The sequence below is a fragment of the Oncorhynchus gorbuscha genome, linkage group LG03 (assembly GCF_021184085.1).
Source record: "Oncorhynchus gorbuscha isolate QuinsamMale2020 ecotype Even-year linkage group LG03, OgorEven_v1.0, whole genome shotgun sequence".
NCBI lineage: Eukaryota > Metazoa > Chordata > Actinopteri > Salmoniformes > Salmonidae > Oncorhynchus > Oncorhynchus gorbuscha.
The window spans coordinates 12,388,091-12,406,880 of NC_060175.1; the positions used below are offsets into that span (position 1 = coordinate 12,388,091).

General features: G+C 44.3%; 1 protein-coding gene across 1 annotated transcript in view; it reads right to left on the reverse strand.

Annotated features, from left to right (window-relative positions):
* Positions 1-18,790, reverse strand: part of LOC124025873 (calcium/calmodulin-dependent 3',5'-cyclic nucleotide phosphodiesterase 1B-like) — a 44,303-nt gene that overhangs the window by 12,486 nt on the left and 13,027 nt on the right. The window contains exons 3-7 of the mRNA XM_046339191.1: positions 15,885-16,067; positions 12,441-12,507; positions 12,119-12,235; positions 11,688-11,828; positions 10,921-11,021 (exon numbers count right to left, since the gene is read on the reverse strand). Coding sequence (XP_046195147.1) covers positions 10,921-11,021; positions 11,688-11,828; positions 12,119-12,235; positions 12,441-12,507; positions 15,885-16,067 — 609 coding nt within the window. The remainder of the gene's footprint in view (positions 1-10,920; positions 11,022-11,687; positions 11,829-12,118; positions 12,236-12,440; positions 12,508-15,884; positions 16,068-18,790) is intronic.

The following is an 18,790-nucleotide window of genomic DNA, read 5'->3' on the forward strand; positions in this document are numbered from 1 at the left end:
TACCCAAACAATTTGAACTTCTACTTCTAAAAATCCACCTCTCTAAAAACAAGTCTCTCACCGTTGCCGCCTGCTATAGACCACCCTCTGCCCCCAGCTGTGCTCTGGACACCATATGTGAACTGATTGCCCCCATCTATCTTCAGAGCTCGTGCTGCTAGGCGACCTAAACTGGAACATGCTTAACACCCCAGCCATCCTACAATCTAAACTTGATGCCCTCAATCTCACTCAAATTATCAATGAACCTACCAGGTACCCCCCCAAAGCCTTAAACACGGGCACCCTCATAGATATCATCCTAACCAACTTCCCCTCTAAATACACCTCTGCTGTCTTCAACCAAGATCTCAGCGATCACTGCCTCATTGCCTGCATCCGTAATGGGTCTGCGGTCAAACGACCTCCACTCATCACTGTAAAACGCTCCCTGAAACACTTCAGCGAGCAGGCCTTTCTAATCAACCTGGCCGGGGTATCCTGGAAGGATATTGATCTCATCCCGTCAGTAGAGGATGCCTGGATATTTTTTTAAATGCCTTCCTAACCATCTTAAATAAACATGCCCCATTCAAGAAATTTAGAACCAGGAACAGATATAGCCCTTGGTTCTCCCCAGACCTGACTGCCCTTAACCAACACAAAAACATCCTATGGCGTTCTGCATTAGCATCGAACAGCCCCGTGATATGCAGCTATTCAGGGAAGCTAGAAACCGTTATACACAGGCAGTTAGAAAAGCCAAGGCTAGCTTTTTCAAGCAGAAATTTGCTTCCTGCAACACTAACTCAAAAAAGTTCTGGGACACTGTAAAGTCCATGGAGAATAAGAACACCTCCTCCCAGCTGCCCACTGCACTGAAGATAGGAAACACTGTCACCACTGATAAATCCACCATAATTGAGAATTTCAATAAGCATTTTTCTACGGCTGGCCATGCTTTCCACCTGGCTACTCCTACCCCGGTCAACAGCACTGGACCCCCAACAGCAACTCGCCCAAGCCTTCCCCATTTCTCCTTCTCCCAAATCCATTCAGCTAATGTTCTGAAAGAGCTGAAAAATCTGGACCCCTACAAATCAGCCGGGCAAGACAATCTGGACCCTTTCTTTCTAAAATTATCTGCCGAAATTGTTGCCACCCCTATTACTAGCCTGTTCAACCTTTCTTTCGTGTCGTCTGAGATTCCCAAAGATTGGAAAGCAGCTGCGGTCATCCCCCTCTTCAAAGGTGGGGACACTCTTGACCCAAACTGCTACAGACCTATATCTATCCTACCATGCCTTTCTAAGGTCTTCGAAAGCCAAGTCAACAAACAGATTACCGACCATTTCGAATCTCACCATACCTTCTCTGCTATGCAATCTGGTTTCAGAGCTGGTCATGGGTGCACCTCAGCCACGCTCAAGGTCCTAAACGATATCTTAACCGCCATCGATAAGAAACATTACTGTGCAGCCGTATTCATTGATCTGGCCAAGGCTTTCGATTCTGTCAACCACCACATCCTCATCGGCAGACTCGACAGCCTTGGTTTCTCAAATGATTGCCTCGCCTGGTTCACCAACTACTTCTCTGATAGAGTTCAGTGTGTCAAATCGGAGGGTCTGCTGTCCGGACCTCTGGCAGTCTCTATGGGGGTGCCACAGGGTTCAATTCTTGGACCGACTCTCTTCTCTGTATACATCAATGAGGTCGCTCTTGCTGCTGGTGAGTCCCTGATCCACCTCTACGCAGACGACACCATTCTGTATACTTCCGGCCCTTCTTTGGACACTGTGTTAACAACCCTCCAGGCAAGCTTCAATGCCATACAACTCTCCTTCCGTGGCCTCCAATTGCTCTTAAATACAAGTAAAACTAAATGCATGCTCTTCAACCGATCGCTACCTGCACCTACCAGCCTGTCCAACATCACTACTCTGGACGGCTCTGACTTAGAATACATGGACAACTACAAATACTTAGGTGTCTGGTTAGACTGTAAACTCTCCTTCCAGACCCATATCAAACATCTCCAATCCAAAGTTAAATCTAGAATTGGCTTCCTATTTCGCAACAAAGCATCCTTCACTCATGCTGCCAAACATACCCTTGTAAAACTGACCATCCTACCAATCCTCGACTTTGGCGATGTCATTTACAAAATAGCCTCCAATACCCTACTCAACAAATTGGATGCAGTCTATCACAGTGCAATCCGTTTTGTCACCAAAGCCCCATATACTACCCACCATTGCGACCTGTACGCTCTTGTTGGCTGGCCCTCGCTTCATACTCGTCGCCAAACCCACTGGCTCCATGTCATCTACAAGACCCTGCTAGGTAAAGTCCCCCCTTATCTCAGCTCGCTGGTCACCATAGCATCTCCCACCTGTAGCACACGCTCCAGCAGGTATATCTCTCTAGTCACCCCCAAAACCAATTCTTTCTTTGGCCGCCTCTCCTTCCAGTTCTCTGCTGCCAATGACTGGAACGAACTACAAAAATCTCTGAAACTGGAAACACTTATCTCCCTCACTAGCTTTAAGCACCAACTGTCAGAGCATCTTACAGATTACTGCACCTCTACATAGCCTACAAATAATTTAGCCCAAACAACTACCTCTTTCCCAACTGTATTTAATTTATTTATTTATTTTGCTCCTTTGCACCCCATTATTTTTATTTCTACTTTGCACATTCTTCCATTGCAAAACTACCATTCCAGTGTTTTACTTGCCATATTGTATTTACTTTGCCACCATGGCCTTTTTTGCCTTTACCTCCCTTCTCACCTGATTTGCTCACATTGTATATAGACTTGTTTATACTGTATTATTGACTGTATGTTTGTTTTACTCCATGTGTAACTCTGTGTCGTTATATCTGTCGAACTGCTTTGCTTTATCTTGGCCAGGTCGCAATTGTAAATGAGAACTTGTTCTCAACTTGCCTACCTGGTTAAATAAAGGTGAAATAAAAAATAAATAAATAAATAAACACTTAGAGTACTGTCCAGTTTTAAGGTCAATCCCTGGTCCTATCACACTTAGACTACTGTCCAGTAATATGGTCAATCCCTGGTCCTATCACACTTAGAGTATTGTCCCTGGTCCTATCACACTTAGAGTACTGTCCATGGTCCTATCACACTTAGAGTACTGTCCCTGGTCCTATCACACTTAGAGTACTGTCCCTGGTCCTATCACACTTAGAGTACTGTCCCTGGTCCTATCACACTTAGAGTAGTCTGGTTATATGTTCATCTGCAGCAAAGAAAGATAGAAAAAAGATTCAAAAGGCTCAAAACAGGGCTGGTAGATTAGCTCTTCATTGCTCAAAACAGGGCTGGTAGATTATCTGACCGTATTAATATTATCCAAATATTATCAGAATCTCTCATGGCTTCATGTTAAAAACATATTACTATCTATTCTTCTGATTTTCTTTAGGAATGTTATACTGTATATATATTTTTCAGTACTGTATATATATTTTTCAGTATACAGTATTTTTCCGTCTAGTTAGTACATACTAGCAACACACATAAGCACCAAACCAAACATGCAAATTCAGGGCAGCTAAAACAACCCGAGCCAAGGACAAATCCCCTTAAATCTAGTTTTATATAGAGCTATAGCTGAATGGAACTCTACCAATCCATATTTCTCAGGCAAAAAGTAAATCCACCTTCAATAAAAAAATAAAAGAACATCTAATGCGATAGACCATATGACTGGACAGCAAATAGAAAGCATGCTGTTTGTATTTAGTGAATTTCCCTGTCTATCTTGCAGCCTATATTCATTACCAAAATGCCCTATCTGTATGGCGCTGTCCATTGTACTGATTCAGTGCAGCAGATATATGCCACACATTTCGAAAGCACTCTATGATGTCAGAGTCTCTCTATTTAAATGTTATGTGTATTGTGGTAAAGCAGAATTCAATTTAATTCCAATGTAAGAACCCCCAAAAATGTTTCCCCCTTGCTTGATTTCAACTGCCCCCTTAATCACTGTATCCTGGCGCCAGGTCTGGTGAAGTGTGATCACAGCGTTGTTCTTTGTAGTGTTGATAGGCCTTCGTGTTTTTGTTCCCAAAATAAAGAGTTGATCTGTGTGCCAGGAGACAGAGTTCTTAGGTGCCTCTGTGTCTCTATGTGGAAAATCTACTGCTAAAATTAGATATGTTTGCTTAAGAAGGAGTAGGAGCTGAAAGCATCTCTCTCTCAATTCAATTCAATTCAAGGGCTTTATTGGCATGGGAAACATGCATTAACATTGCCAAAGCAAGTGAGGTAGACAACATACTGTCGCTTTCTCTCTTTTTCTCTCTCTGTCTCTTTCAGTCTCTCTCTCTCCCCCCTCTCTCTCTCTCTCTCTCTCCTCTCTCTCGCTCTTTCTCTCTCTCTCCCTCTCTCTCTCTCTCATACATGCAAGTACGCACACACACTCTCTAGCTCTTTCTCTCTCTTGCTCTCTCCTTCACTCTCTCACTCTCTTTCTCTCTCTCTCTCTCTCTCTCTCTCTCTCTCTCTCTCTCTCTCTCTCTGTCATGTTTGTCATTTATTGTCATGTCTTGTCCCTGTGCTCCCCATGCTATTCGTTTCCCTCTGCTGGTCTTGTTTGGTTCTATCCCTCTCTCTCCCCCTCCCTCTCTCACTCTCTCGCTCTCTCTTCTCTCTGTCGTTCCGTTCCTGCTCCCAGCTGTTCCTATTCCCCTAATCATCATTTAGTCTTCCCACACCTGTTCCCGATCCTTTCCCCTGATTAGAGTCCCTATTTATTCCTTTGTGATCCGTTCCTGTTCCGTCGGTTCCTTGTATTGTATTCACCATGCCGTGATTGCGTTTCGCCCTGTCCTGTCGTGTTTTTGCCGTGATTGTGTATCACCCTGTCCTGTCGTGTTTTGTGCCTTCATCAGATGCTGCGTGTGAGCAGGTGTCTCAGTCGACTACGGCCTGCGCCTACCCGAAGCGACCTGCAGTCTGTGGCCGCTTTTCCAGTTGTTTCCCCTCTACAAGTCTAGAGGAATTCTGTTATTCCGTTTTGGACTTTATTAAACTCTGTTTCTGTTAAGTCGCTTTTGGGTCCTCTTTTACCTGCATGACAGAAGGAACCGACCAAGGAATGGACCCAGCGACTTCAGACGCTCGTTACACTGCCGTCGAGATCCAAGGAGCCATGCTCGGCAGACACGAGCAGGAATTGTCTGCTGCTCGCCATGCCGTGGAGAACCTGGCCGCTCAGGTTTCCGACCTCTCTGGACAGTTCCAGAGTCTACGTCTCGTGCCACCTGTTACTCCCTGGCCTGCCGAGCCTCCAGAACCCAGGGTTAATAACCCACCTTGCTACTCCGGGCAGCCCACTGAGTGCCGCTCCTTTCTCACGCAGTGTGAGATTGTGTTCTCTCTCCAACCCCACACATACTCTAGAGAGAGAGCTCGGGTTGCTTACGTCATTTCACTCCTTACTGGCCGGGCTCGAGAATGGGGCACAGCTATCTGGGAGGCAAGGGCTGATTGCTCTAACAGATTCCAGAACTTTAAAGAGGAGATGATTCGGGTTTTTGACCGTTCAGTTTTTGGTGGGGAGGCTTCTAGGGCCCTGGCTTCCTTATGCCAAGGTGAACGGTCCATAACGGATTATTCCATTGAGTTTCGCACTCTTGCTGCCTCTAGTGAGTGGAACGAGCCGGCGCTGCTCGCTCGTTTTCTGGAGGGACTCCACGCAGTGGTTAAGGATGAGATTCTCTCCCGGGAGGTTCCTTCAGATGTGGACTCTTTGATTGCTCTCGCCATCCGCATAGAACGACGGGTAGATCTTCGTCACCGGGCTCGTGGAAGAGAGCTCGCATCAACGGTGTTTCCCTGCTCCGCATCGCAACCATCTCCCTCCTCTGGCTTTGAGACTGAGCCCATGCAGCTGGGAGGGATTCGCATCTCGAATAAGGAGAGGGAACGGAGGATCACCAACCGCCTGTGCCTCTATTGCGGAGTTGCTGGACATTTTGTTAATTCATGTCCAGTAAGAGGCCAGAGCCCATCAGTAAGCGGAGGGCTACTGGTGAGCGCTTCTACTCAGGTCCCTTCATCTAGATCTTGTACTACTATGTCGGTCCATCTACGCTGGACCGGTTCGGTGCTACATGCAGTGCTTTGATTGACTCTGGGGCTGAGGGTTGTTTCATGGACGAAGCATGGGCTCGGAAACATAACATTCCTTTCAGACCGTTAGACAGGCCTACGCCCATGTTTGCCTTAGATGGTAGTCATCTTCCCAGTATCAAATTTGAGACACTACCTTTAACTCTCACAGTATCTGGTAACCACAGTGAGACTATTTCTTTTTGATTTTCCGTTCACCGTTTACACCTGTTGTTTTGGGTCACCCCTGGCTTGTATGTCATAATCCTTCTATTAATTGGTCTAGTAATTCTATCCTATCCTGGAACGTTTCTTGTCATGTGAAGTGTTTAATGTCTGCCATTCCTCCCATTTCTTCTGTCCCTACTTCTCAGGAGGAACCTGGCGATTTGACAGGAGTGCCGGAGGAATATCATGATCTGCGCACGGTCTTCAGTCGGTCCCGAGCCAACTCCCTTCCTCCTCACCGGTCGTATGATTGTAGTATTGATCTCCTTCCGGGGACCACTCCTCCTCGAGGTAGACTATACTCTCTGTCGGCTCCCGAACGTAAGGCTCTCGAGGATTATTTGTCTGTGTCTCTTGACGCCGGTACCATAGTGCCTTCTTCTTCTCCGGCCGGGGCGGGGTTCTTTTTGTTAAAAAGAAGGACGGTACTCTGCGCCCCTGCGTGGATTATCGAGGGCTGAATGACATAACGGTTAAGAATCGTTATCCGCTTCCCCTTATGTCATCAGCCTTCGAGATTCTGCAGGGAGCCAGGTGCTTTACTAAGTTGGACCTTCGTAACGCTTACCATCTCGTGCGCATCAGAGAGGGGGACGAGTGGAAAACGGCGTTTAACACTCCGTTAGGGCATTTTGAGTACCGGGTTCTGCCGTTCGGTCTCGCCAATGCGCCAGCTGTTTTTCAGGCATTAGTTAATGATGTTCTGAGAGACATGCTGAACATTTTTGTTTTTGTCTATCTTGACGATATCCTGATTTTTTTTCTCCGTCACTCGAGATTCATGTTCAGCACGTTCGATGTTCTACAGCGCCTTTTAGAGAATTGTCTCTACGTAAAGGCTGAGAAGTGCTCTTTTCATGTCTCCTCCGTTACTTTTCTCGGTTCCGTTATTTCCGCTGAAGGCATTCAGATGGATTCCGCTAAGGTCCAAGCTGTCAGTGATTGGCCCGTTCCAAGGTCACGTGTCGAGTTGCAGCGCTTTTTAGGTTTCGCTAATTTCTATCGGCGTTTCATTCGTAATTTCGGTCAAGTTGCTGCCCCTCTCACAGCTCTTACTTCTGTCAAGACGTGTTTTAAGTGGTCCGGTTCCGCCCAGGGAGCTTTTGATCTTCTAAAAGAACGTTTTACGTCCGCTCCTATCCTCGTTACTCCTGACGTCACTAGACAATTCATTGTCGAGGTTGACGCTTCAGAGGTAGGCGTGGGAGCCATCCTATCCCAGCGCTTCCAGTCTGACGATAAGGTTCACCCTTGCGCTTATTTTTCTCATCGCCTGTCGCCATCTGAGCGCAACTATGATGTGGGTAACCGTGAACTGCTCGCCATCCGCTTAGCCCTAGGCGAATGGCGACAGTGGTTGGAGGGGGCGACCGTTCCTTTTGTCGTTTGGACAGACCATAAGAACCTTGAGTACATCCGTTCTGCCAAACGACTTAATGCCCGTCAAGCTCGTTGGGCGTTGTTTTTCGCTCGTTTCGAGTTTGTGATTTCTTACCGTCCGGGTAGCAAGAACACCAAGCCTGATGCCTTATCCCGTCTGTTTAGTTCTTCTGTGGCTTCTACTGATCCCGAGGGATTCTTCCTTATGGGCGTGTTGTCGGGTTAACAGTCTGGGGAATTGAAAGACAGGTTAAGCAAGCACTCACGCACACTGCGTCGCCGCGCGCTTGTCCTAGTAACCTCCTTTTCGTTCCTGTTTCCACTCGTCTGGCTGTTCTTCAGTGGGCTCACTCTGCCAAGTTAGCTGGTCATCCCGGTGTTCGAGGCACTCTTGCGTCTATTCGCCAGCGCTTTTGGTGGCCGACTCAGGAGCGTGACACGCGCCGTTTCGTGGCTGCTTGTTCGGACTGCGCGCAGACTAAGTCGGGTAACTCTCCTCCTGCCGGTCGTCTCAGACCGCTCCCCATTCCTTCTCGACCATGGTCTCACATTGCCTTAGACTTCATTACCGGTCTGCCTTTGTCTGCGGGGAAGACTGTGATTCTGACGGTTGTCGATAGGTTCTCTAAGGCGGCACATTTCATTCCCCTCGCTAAACTTCCTTCCGCTAAGGAGACGGCACAAATCATTATTGAGAATGTATTCAGAATTCATGGCCTCCCGTTAGACGCCGTTTCAGACAGAGGCCCGCAATTCACGTCACAGTTTTGGAGGGAGTTCTGTCGTTTGATTGGTGCGTCCGTCAGTCTCTCTTCCGGGTTTCATCCCCAGTCTAACGGTCAAGCAGAGAGGGCCAATCAGACGATTGGTGGATACTACGCAGCCTTTCTTTCAGAAACCCTGCGTCTTGGGCAGAACAGCTCCCCTGGGCAGAATACGCTCACAAGCTTCCTTCGTCTGCTACCGGGTTATCTCCGTTTCAGAGTAGTCTGGGTTACCAGCCTCCTCTGTTCTCATCCCAGCTTGCCGAGTCCAGCGTTCCCTCCGCTCAAGCGTTTGTCCAACGTTGTGAGCGCACCTGGAGGAGGGTGAGGTCTGCACTTTGCCGTTACAGGGCACAGACGGTGAGAGCCGCCAATAAACGCAGGATTAAGAGTCCAAGGTATTGTTGCGGCCAGAGAGTGTGGCTTTCCACTCGCAACCTTCCTCTTACGACAGCTTCTCGTAAGTTGACTCCGCGGTTCATTGGTCCGTTCCATGTCTCCTGTGTTAAGCCCTTTCTTCGCACCCCCGTTCGTCTTCCCTCCCCCCCTCCCGTCCTTGTCGAGAGCGCACCTATTTACAAGGTACATAAGATTATGGACATGCGTTCTCGGGGACGGGGTCACCAATACCTAGTGGATTGGGAGGGTTACGGTCCTGAGGAGAGGAGTTGGGTTCCGTCTCGGGACGTGCTGGACCGTTCGCTCATCGATGATTTCCTCCGTTGCCGCCAGGATTCCTCCTCGAGTGCGCCAGGAGGCGCTCGGTGAGTGGGGGGTACTGTCATGTTTGTCATTTATTGTCATGTCTTGTCCCTGTGCTCCCCATGCTATTCGTTTCCCTCTGCTGGTCTTGTTTGGTTCTATCCCTCTCTCTCCCCCTCCCTCTCTCACTCTCTCGCTCTCTCTTCTCTCTGTCGTTCCGTTCCTGCTCCCAGCTGTTCCTATTCCCCTAATCATCATTTAGTCTTCCCACACCTGTTCCCGATCCTTTCCCCTGATTAGAGTCCCTATTTATTCCTTTGTGATCCGTTCCTGTTCCGTCGGTTCCTTGTATTGTATTCACCATGCCGTGATTGCGTTTCGCCCTGTCCTGTCGTGTTTTTGCCGTGATTGTGTATCACCCTGTCCTGTCGTGTTTTGTGCCTTCATCAGATGCTGCGTGTGAGCAGGTGTCTCAGTCGACTACGGCCTGCGCCTACCCGAAGCGACCTGCAGTCTGTGGCCGCTTTTCCAGTTGTTTCCCCTCTACAAGTCTAGAGGAATTCTGTTATTCCGTTTTGGACTTTATTAAACTCTGTTTCTGTTAAGTCGCTTTTGGGTCCTCTTTTACCTGCATGACACTCTCTCTCTCTCTCTCTCTCTCTCTCTCTCTCTCTCTCTCTCTCTCTCTCCATTTCCCACTCTTTACTGTAATGCATTTTGAGCACCTCAGTCATTTACAGTTTTTCTCAATTGCTAAAACACAATTTCTGAAACCTTGCTCCATTTCCTGAAAACATTAAACACAAAACGTTACCTTCAAGCACTATTTACATAACATCTGACTCCTCTTGCAAAATGAAACCTTTGCCTCAAAACAGTTTTACCTGTGTTCAAAATCAAACACTGCTCTCAAATCATAAACAAAGTGATCAAAATGATATACACCCTCAAGCAGTCAGTAAACAATACACCGAAAAATAGAAAACACATTGTTCAAAACATACAATTCTTAGGGAGAAGTACATTTTTAATCTAAAAAAATATTAATATTTTTCCGTCATTGTCTTTTGATGAACGAAAACATGTTCTATCATAGTAGTTCAAAATTGATCAGAAATTACTACTCTGCTTTGCTCTACTTTCTCCTTCCCACCTTCAACAACCTGTTTGCTCTCTGAACTGGCTTATATTGGTTGTGTCGCATCATTTGAAACAGGTTAAATCAATTTTGAGTGGTTTTGTTCAATCAATGACATATGTTCTCTATTTGTATTTGATTGTTGCCACTTGTGTTTACCAGTATGGATGACATGTGCATGAGATTGCAGAATGTGTTTTGAGAATGAGAATGTGTTTGGAGTTGCTGAAAAGTCTAAGTGAGATCTGCAAATTGTGTTTTATCATGTGAAATGGTTTAAGGTATTGACAACAGACATAATTAGCTAAATGAGTCCAGGCAACTGAGACCTTTGTTCAGCCAATGGGTTTTTAGTGTTTTAGCAATTGAGAAAAACTGTAATAAATTCAGAGAATTAAACATACACATTGTTTATCTTAGTTGGTGTAAATGTGCATTCGATTTCACTCTCTCCCACTCACTCTGAAATCAAATGCATCTTCGAACACCTCAGTAATTCTTACTTTACTTTATCTTACTTTACTTTATCTTACTTTACTTTTTCTTACTTTACTTTATCTTACTTGACTTTTTCTTACTTTGTGTGAATGTGGAAGTCGTTTGTAGTTCCAGTGTGTTCGTAGTCATGGATGGCCGCAGCAAACAGGGACGCCAGGACCTCCAGTCCAGTCAACCAGTGCTGCATGTGAGACCCACACAGATACCCTTGTTATAAACCTCACATACATAACCTACATATACCTTTCATATAGAGTTAGTGTATCGTTATTATACAGTAACCAGTGCTGGAGGCGAGACCAACACAGATACCCTTGTTATAAACCTCACATACATAACCTACATATACCTTTCATATAGAGTTAGTGTATCGTTATTATACAGTAACCAGTATTTACTGGTTTACAGTAAATACATCTATATTGGATTATTTTTTCCCCTTTTTTGATTGTAGATTCCATCAATGTAATTGTCTTCATCATTTCCAATACCCCATATATTTTGGGGGTATATATTAATAGTGTATATATATATATATATATATATATATACATACACATACACATATGTATATAAATATACATACATACATATACACATACATATGCATACAAATACACATACAAACATACATATCTTAAAAAATATATATTTTCCTTTATTATTTCCCACAAACCCTAGACATTTTCTTCTGCTATTTCATACAAGTCCATGCATACACTGTAGCCAGTGACCTGACCTGACCAGGCAGACACAATTTGGGAAATGTCCTTTCCTGAGCTGTGACAATCAAATACATGACAGGGATAACGTGTTATAAACGGAGAGAAGACGAGCTGTACTGTACCACTAGTCCTGTACGTAAGAGCAGACAGTGTAGGGTTTGTGTGACGTCGGCTGCGTGGACACCGCTGTGGTAGGGGTTGCTGTGTTTACTGTAGCCTTTCTCCAGCTTCTCCAAGAAGGACATCAGACAGGAGATTGGGATCTGTAATACCACACATTATGACATGGAAAGTTCACACGGAGTTCATCTGTTGTGTTCGAGCACACTACATCAACTAACTGGCCTGTGTCTGAGTCTGCCCTCTAGGGTACTACTTATGGAAACAGTTTTACACACTAGAAAAGGTAGACAATACTATGTGTGTTTGCGTCAGCTGTTTATGTCAGTGAGAAAAGTTAGAATTTTTAGAGGCTAATGTAAAATTAAAGCTGTACAGAAACAGAAGGAGTTATGGTAAAATAGTAAGGACGTGCAAAGTGATATGTGGAGACCTTGAATCTACTGTTGAGTTCGTATCGTGTCACCAGCTCGAAGACCAGGGTCTGTAGTGCGTGGTCATCACTGGCTGTGTTCAGGGCAAACACATCAAAGTTCCACCGGTCAATGTCCTAAAGATGGAGATGATAGAGACAAATAGATGACAGATATCTGTTATGTCCAAAGCACATTGAGGTTTTCAAGAATTGGAGTCTGAAATTGAAAAGGTCGATAGCTCATACTGTAGTCATACGGTCAGGGAAACTCCTGGCTCTGCTCCTTATGTTGTAGCCCAATTAAAGACTTTACAAATGATAACAGATCACATATTCTTACCCTGAGACAGTTAACTACTGCTGCAGGTTGGTCAGGCATGGCAGCAGTGTAGGCCCTTCTGAACATCCTGGAACAACAGCACATTCAATGTTTTGCATTGGACAATCTCAGTAGTGAATCTGTGATGTCCTTGTTAAAACAGAATGTGGATCAAGAATTCCACTGCAAATGTACAGAAGTGAATTTATCCTGACCCTATGACACACACTTCACAAACCCCATTCACAACATTATATAGAAGGAGGGTTTTTTAATGTTGCATTGTTTTTCTCAAATGAATGAGGAGGACCAGGGCGAGCCTCCTTTACTTTATATTACAAATTAATGAGGAGGACCAGGGCGAGCCTCCTTTACTTTATATTACAAATTAATGAGGAGGACCAGGGCGAGCCTCCTTTACTTTACATTACAAATTAATGAGGAGGACCATGGCGAGCCTCCTTTACTTTATATTACAAATTAATGAGGAGGACCAGGGCGAGCCTCCTTTACTTTATATTACAAATTAATGAGGAGGACCAGGGCGAGCCTCCTTTACTTTATATTACAAATGAATGAAGAGGACCAGGGCGAGCCTCCTTTACTTTATATTACAAATTAATGAGGAGGACCAGGGCGAGCCTCCTTTACTTTATATTACAAATTAATGAGGAGGACCAGGGCGAGCCTACTTTACTTTATATTACAAATTAATGAGGAGGACCAGGGCGAGCCTCCTTTACTTTATATTACAAATTAATGAGGAGGACCAGGGCGAGCCTACTTTACTTTATATTACAAATTAATGAGGAGGACCAGGGCGAGCCTCCTTTACTTTATATTACAAATTAATGAGGAGGACCAGGGCGAGCCTACTTTACTTTATATTACAAATTAATGAGGAGGACCAGGGCGAGCCTACTTTACTTTATATTACAAATTAATGAGGAGGACCAGGGCGAGCCTACTTTACTTTATATAACAAATTAATGAGGAGGACCAGGGCGAGCCTACTTTACTTTATATAACAAATTAATGAGGAGGACCAGGGCGAGCCTAGTTTACTTTATATAACAAATTAATGAGGAGGACCAGGGCGAGCCTCCTTTACTTTATATTACAAATTAATGAAGAGGACCAGGGCGAGCCTCCTTTACTTTATATTACAAATTAATGAAGAGGACCAGGGCGAGCCTCTTTACTTTATATTACAAATTAATGAGGAGGACCAGGGCGAGCCTCCATTACTTTATATTACAAATTAATGAAGAGGACCAGGGCGAGCCTCCTTTACTTTATATTACAAATTAATGAGGAGGACCAGGGCGAGCCTCCTTTACTTTATATTACAAATTAATGAGGAGGACCAGGGCGAGCCTCCTTTACTTTATATTACAAATTAATGAGGAGGACCAGGGCGAGCCTACTTTACTTTATATTACAAATTAATGAGGAGGACCAGGGCGAGCCTCCTTTACTTTATATTACAAATTAATGAGGAGGACCAGGGCGAGCCTCCTTTACTTTATATTACAAATTAATGAGGAGGACCAGGGCGAGCCTCCTTTACTTTATATTACAAATTAATGAGGAGGACCAGGGCGAGCCTCCTTTACTTTATATTACAAATTAATGAGGAGGACCAGGGCGAGCCTCCTTTACTTTATATTACAAATTAATGAGGAGGACCAGGGCGAGCCTACTTTACTTTATATTACAAATTAATGAGGAGGACCAGGGCGAGCCTACTTTACTTTATATTACAAATTAATGAGGAGGACCAGGGCGAGCCTACTTTACTTTATATAACAAATTAATGAGGAGGACCAGGGCGAGCCTACTTTACTTTATATAACAAATTAATGAGGAGGACCAGGGCGAGCCTACTTTACTTTATATAACAAATTAATTAGGAGGACCAGGGTGAGCCTACTTTACTTTATATAACAAATTAATTAGGAGGACCAGGGCGAGCCTACTTTACTTTATATAACAAATTAATGAGGAGGACCAGGGCGAGCCTCCTTTACTTTATATTACAAATTAATGAAGAGGACCAGGGCGAGCCTCCTTTACTTTATATTACAAATTAATGAGGAGGACCAGGGCGAGCCTCCTTTACTTTATATTACAAATTAATGAGGAGGACCAGGGCGAGCCTCCTTTACTTTATATTACAAATTAATGAGGAGGACCAGGGCGAGCCTCCATTACTTTATATTACAAATTAATGAGGAGGACCAGGGCGAGCCTCCTTTACTTTATATTACAAATTAATGAGGAGGACCAGGGCGAGCCTCCTTTACTTTATATTACAAATGAATGAAGAGGACCAGGGCGAGCCTCCTTTACTTTATATTACAAATTAATGAGGAGGACCAGGGCGAGCCTCCTTTACTTTATATTACAAATTAATGAGGAGGACCAGGGCGAGCCTACTTTACTTTATATTACAAATTAATGAGGAGGACCAGGGCGAGCCTACTTTACTTTATATTACAAATTAATGAGGAGGACCAGGGCGAGCCTCCTTTACTTTATATTACAAATTAATGAGGAGGACCAGGGCGAGCCTACTTTACTTTATATTACAAATTAATGAGGAGGACCAGGGCGAGCCTAGGGCTTTTACTTTATATTACAAATTAATGAGGAGGACCAGGGCGACCTACTTTACTTTATATTACAAATTAATGAGGAGGACCAGGGCGAGCCTACTTTACTTTATATAACAAATTAATGAGGAGGACCAGGGCGAGCCTCCTTTACTTTATATTACAAATGAATGAGGAGGACCAGGGCGAGCCTCCATTACTTTATATTACAAATTAATGAGGAGGACCAGGGCGAGCCTCCTTTACTTTATATTACAAATTAATGAGGAGGACCAGGGCGAGCCTCCTTTACTTTATATTACAAATGAATGAAGAGGACCAGGGCGAGCCTCCTTTACTTTATATTACAAATTAATGAGGAGGACCAGGGCGAGCCTCCTTTACTTTATATTACAAATTAATGAGGAGGACCAGGGCGAGCCTACTTTACTTTATATTACAAATTAATGAGGAGGACCAGGGCGAGCCTACTTTACTTTATATTACAAATTAATGAGGAGGACCAGGGCGAGCCTCCTTTACTTTATATTACAAATTAATGAGGAGGACCAGGGCGAGCCTACTTTACTTTATATTACAAATTAATGAGGAGGACCAGGGCGAGACTACTTTACTTTATATTACAAATTAATGAGGAGGACCAGGGCGAGCCTACTTTACTTTATATAACAAATTAATGAGGAGGACCAGGGCGAGCCTCCTTTACTTTATATTACAAATTAATGAGGAGGACCAGGGCGAGCCTCCTTTACTTTATATTACAAATGAATGAGGAGGACCAGGGCGAGCCTCCTTTTCTTTATATTACAAATTCATGTCCTCATTGAAGATAATAACGTTTTCCATCTACCTCTCGACAAAGATCCCAGCCTGAACTGCGTGGACGATGCTGCGGAACTTTGGTTTGTCGTCAGAGCGGCGGGCGGGGTGGCGGGCCCTCTGAGTGAAGGTTGAAGCCAGCCAATCAGTGACCTCCGTGGGCACGCCATCAGAGTGCAGCTTCTGGAGGTCGTCCTCTGTGTCCAGACCCTGTCTGAAAGGACAGAGAGAGAGCAAATCAGACTTGCCTGAGAGAGGAGAGAGAGGACAAATCAGACCTGCCTGAGAGATGTCATGACATTGGCCTGGGGGGTAGGTTTATAACAATCATAAATACCTCTTCCCCCCTTTTTCCTCTCTACCCTACTGAAGTTACATTTGCAAAACCCTTGTTTAACAAAGAGATTCTGGGAACGTCAGAAGGTGGAGGGAAATGAACTATATTCTGGTAATCCGACCAGTTGAACATATGCGGTGGTACTTAATGAATATGATGTCAGTTCGGTTGTCATCTGAGACATTCTCATCAATGATAAAGATGACATAAACTCTACAGTGGAAAGTCTACACATCAAATGTTTTGAATATGAAATGATTTGTGATGGAATGAAATGTGATTTTAGCTTCTAAAATGTGAGATGTGGGTTTTCATAAGATATTGCTGATCACTCAGTGGCCCGCCCACGTGAAGAGACAGAGGTTGTAAACTATGACACACACTCCTTTTCTCCCTTCCTATATAAAGCCTTGACGACAACATAACTTCCTGTTCCGAGGATATGAGGGCGACGGTCCTATGTCAGAATGGTTCAGATAATAACTACAGAACGAAGACAACATCAGCATGAGCATTGGTTGCGAATTGTATGAAGCTTTGAACTCTTTTTCACTACAGCAGTGATACCTCCTAGCTGTTGAGTTATGCAGGGTAGGCAGGAACAGACAGAGTATCCCATCTATCACACAACGACGTTACTACAACATATCAATTGACAACCAGAGACATTCTTCAAAGGACAGAGGACTCGCTTTGGCAACACGGCCTTCCATCTACCACCAACCTACTGAAGCGCAGCTCAGAGTAAACATTTATTGCATTTTCTCTTTCCCAAATGGGCGGTAATTTAGAATGCATAAGATACTGTATTTATGATAGCACAGCTTTTTCCCTTTGTTCCCCAGTCTCCCGCTCTTTCACTCAACCCAGCCCCTTTTCCTTTGTGTAACAAGCTGTCATATCTGTTCCGCGCGCTAGGGACGTTTTCCTTTATGACGTCATTTGTAATCAAGTTATGATTAATTGTGTGTATGTGAATTCTGTGTGATTAGTTAGGTATTTAGTAAATAGATAATTAAACCCAATGTTGTATTGCTGATTCAAATTGTTAGCCAGAGTTTATTCGGAAGATAACAGCTCTATAAATATAATTTTGTGGTGCCCGACTCTCTAGTTACAGTTACATGATTAGCTCAATCAGGTAATATTAATTGCGGAGACATTATTTTATAGAATAGCATGTCATATTTCTTAATCCGGCATAGCCAAAGACAGAACAGAGAGGAGAGAGAGAGAAAATCAGACCTGCCTGAGAGAGGAGAGAGAGAGCAAATCAGACCTGCCTGAGAGTGGACAAATCAGACCTGCCTGAGAGAGGAGAGAGAGAAAAAATCTGACCTGCCCGAGAGAGTAGAGAGCAAATCAAACCTGCCTGAGAGAAGAGAGAGAGGACAAATCAGACCTGCCTGAGAGAGGAGAGAGTGGACAAATCAGACCTGCCTGAGAGAAGAGAGATAGAGCAAATTAGACCTGCCTGCAAATTAGACCTGCCTGAGAGCATGGAGCTTGTAATGCCAGGGTAGCAAATCAGACCTGCCTGAGAGAGCAGATATATTATTATTATTATATTAGCAGAGAGAGAGAGCAAATTAGACCTGCCTGGGAGAGGAGAGAGAGAGCAAATCAGACCTGCCTGAGAGAGGAGAGAAAGAGAGAGCAAATCAGACCTGCCTGGGGAGAGAGAGCAAATTAGACCTGCCTGAGGAGAGATAGCAAATTAGACCTGCCTGAGGAGAGGAGAGAAAGAGAGAGCAAATCAGACCTGCCTGCAGAGAGATAGCAAATCAGACCTGCCTGAGAGAGGAGAGACAGTGATGTGAACAGGGACAGGGACACATTCTTTTTCGTTTCCCTTATTCTAAGCGGTACAGCAATCACACTCTGTTGAATGACACATTTAAGTAGATGGAAACATTGCAGCCTTCATTACAGCCTTGATCACAGCCTTCATTACAGCCTTGATCACAGCCTTCATTACAGCCTTGATCACAGCCTTCATAACAGTCTTCTTTATTTCCTTCATTACAGCCTTCATCAAGCCTTGATCACAGCCTTCATCCCAGTCTTATTTATTTCCTTCATTACAGCCTTGATCACAGCCTTCATAACAGTCTTCTTTATTTCCTTCATTACAGCCTTCATCAAGCCTTGATCACAGCCTTCATCCCAGTCTTATTTATTTCCTTCATTACAGCCTTGATCACAGCCTTCATCCCAGTCTTATTTATTTCCTTCATTACAGCCTTGATCACAGCCTTCATAACAGTCTTCTTTATTTCCTTCATTACAGCCTTCATCAAGCCTTGATCACAGCCTTCATCCCAGTCTTATTTATTTCCTTCATTACAGCCTTGATCACAGCCTTCATCACAGTCTTCTTTATTTCCTTCATTACAGCCTTCATCACAGTCTTCTTTATTTCCTTCATTACAGCCTTCATCAAGCCTTCATCACAGCCTTCTTTATACCCTTCATCACAGCCTTCATCACAATCTTTCTTTATACCCTTCATCACAGCCTTCACCACAGCCTTCTTTATTTACTTCATTACAGCCTTCATCACAACTTTCATCACAAACTACATCACAACTTTCACCACA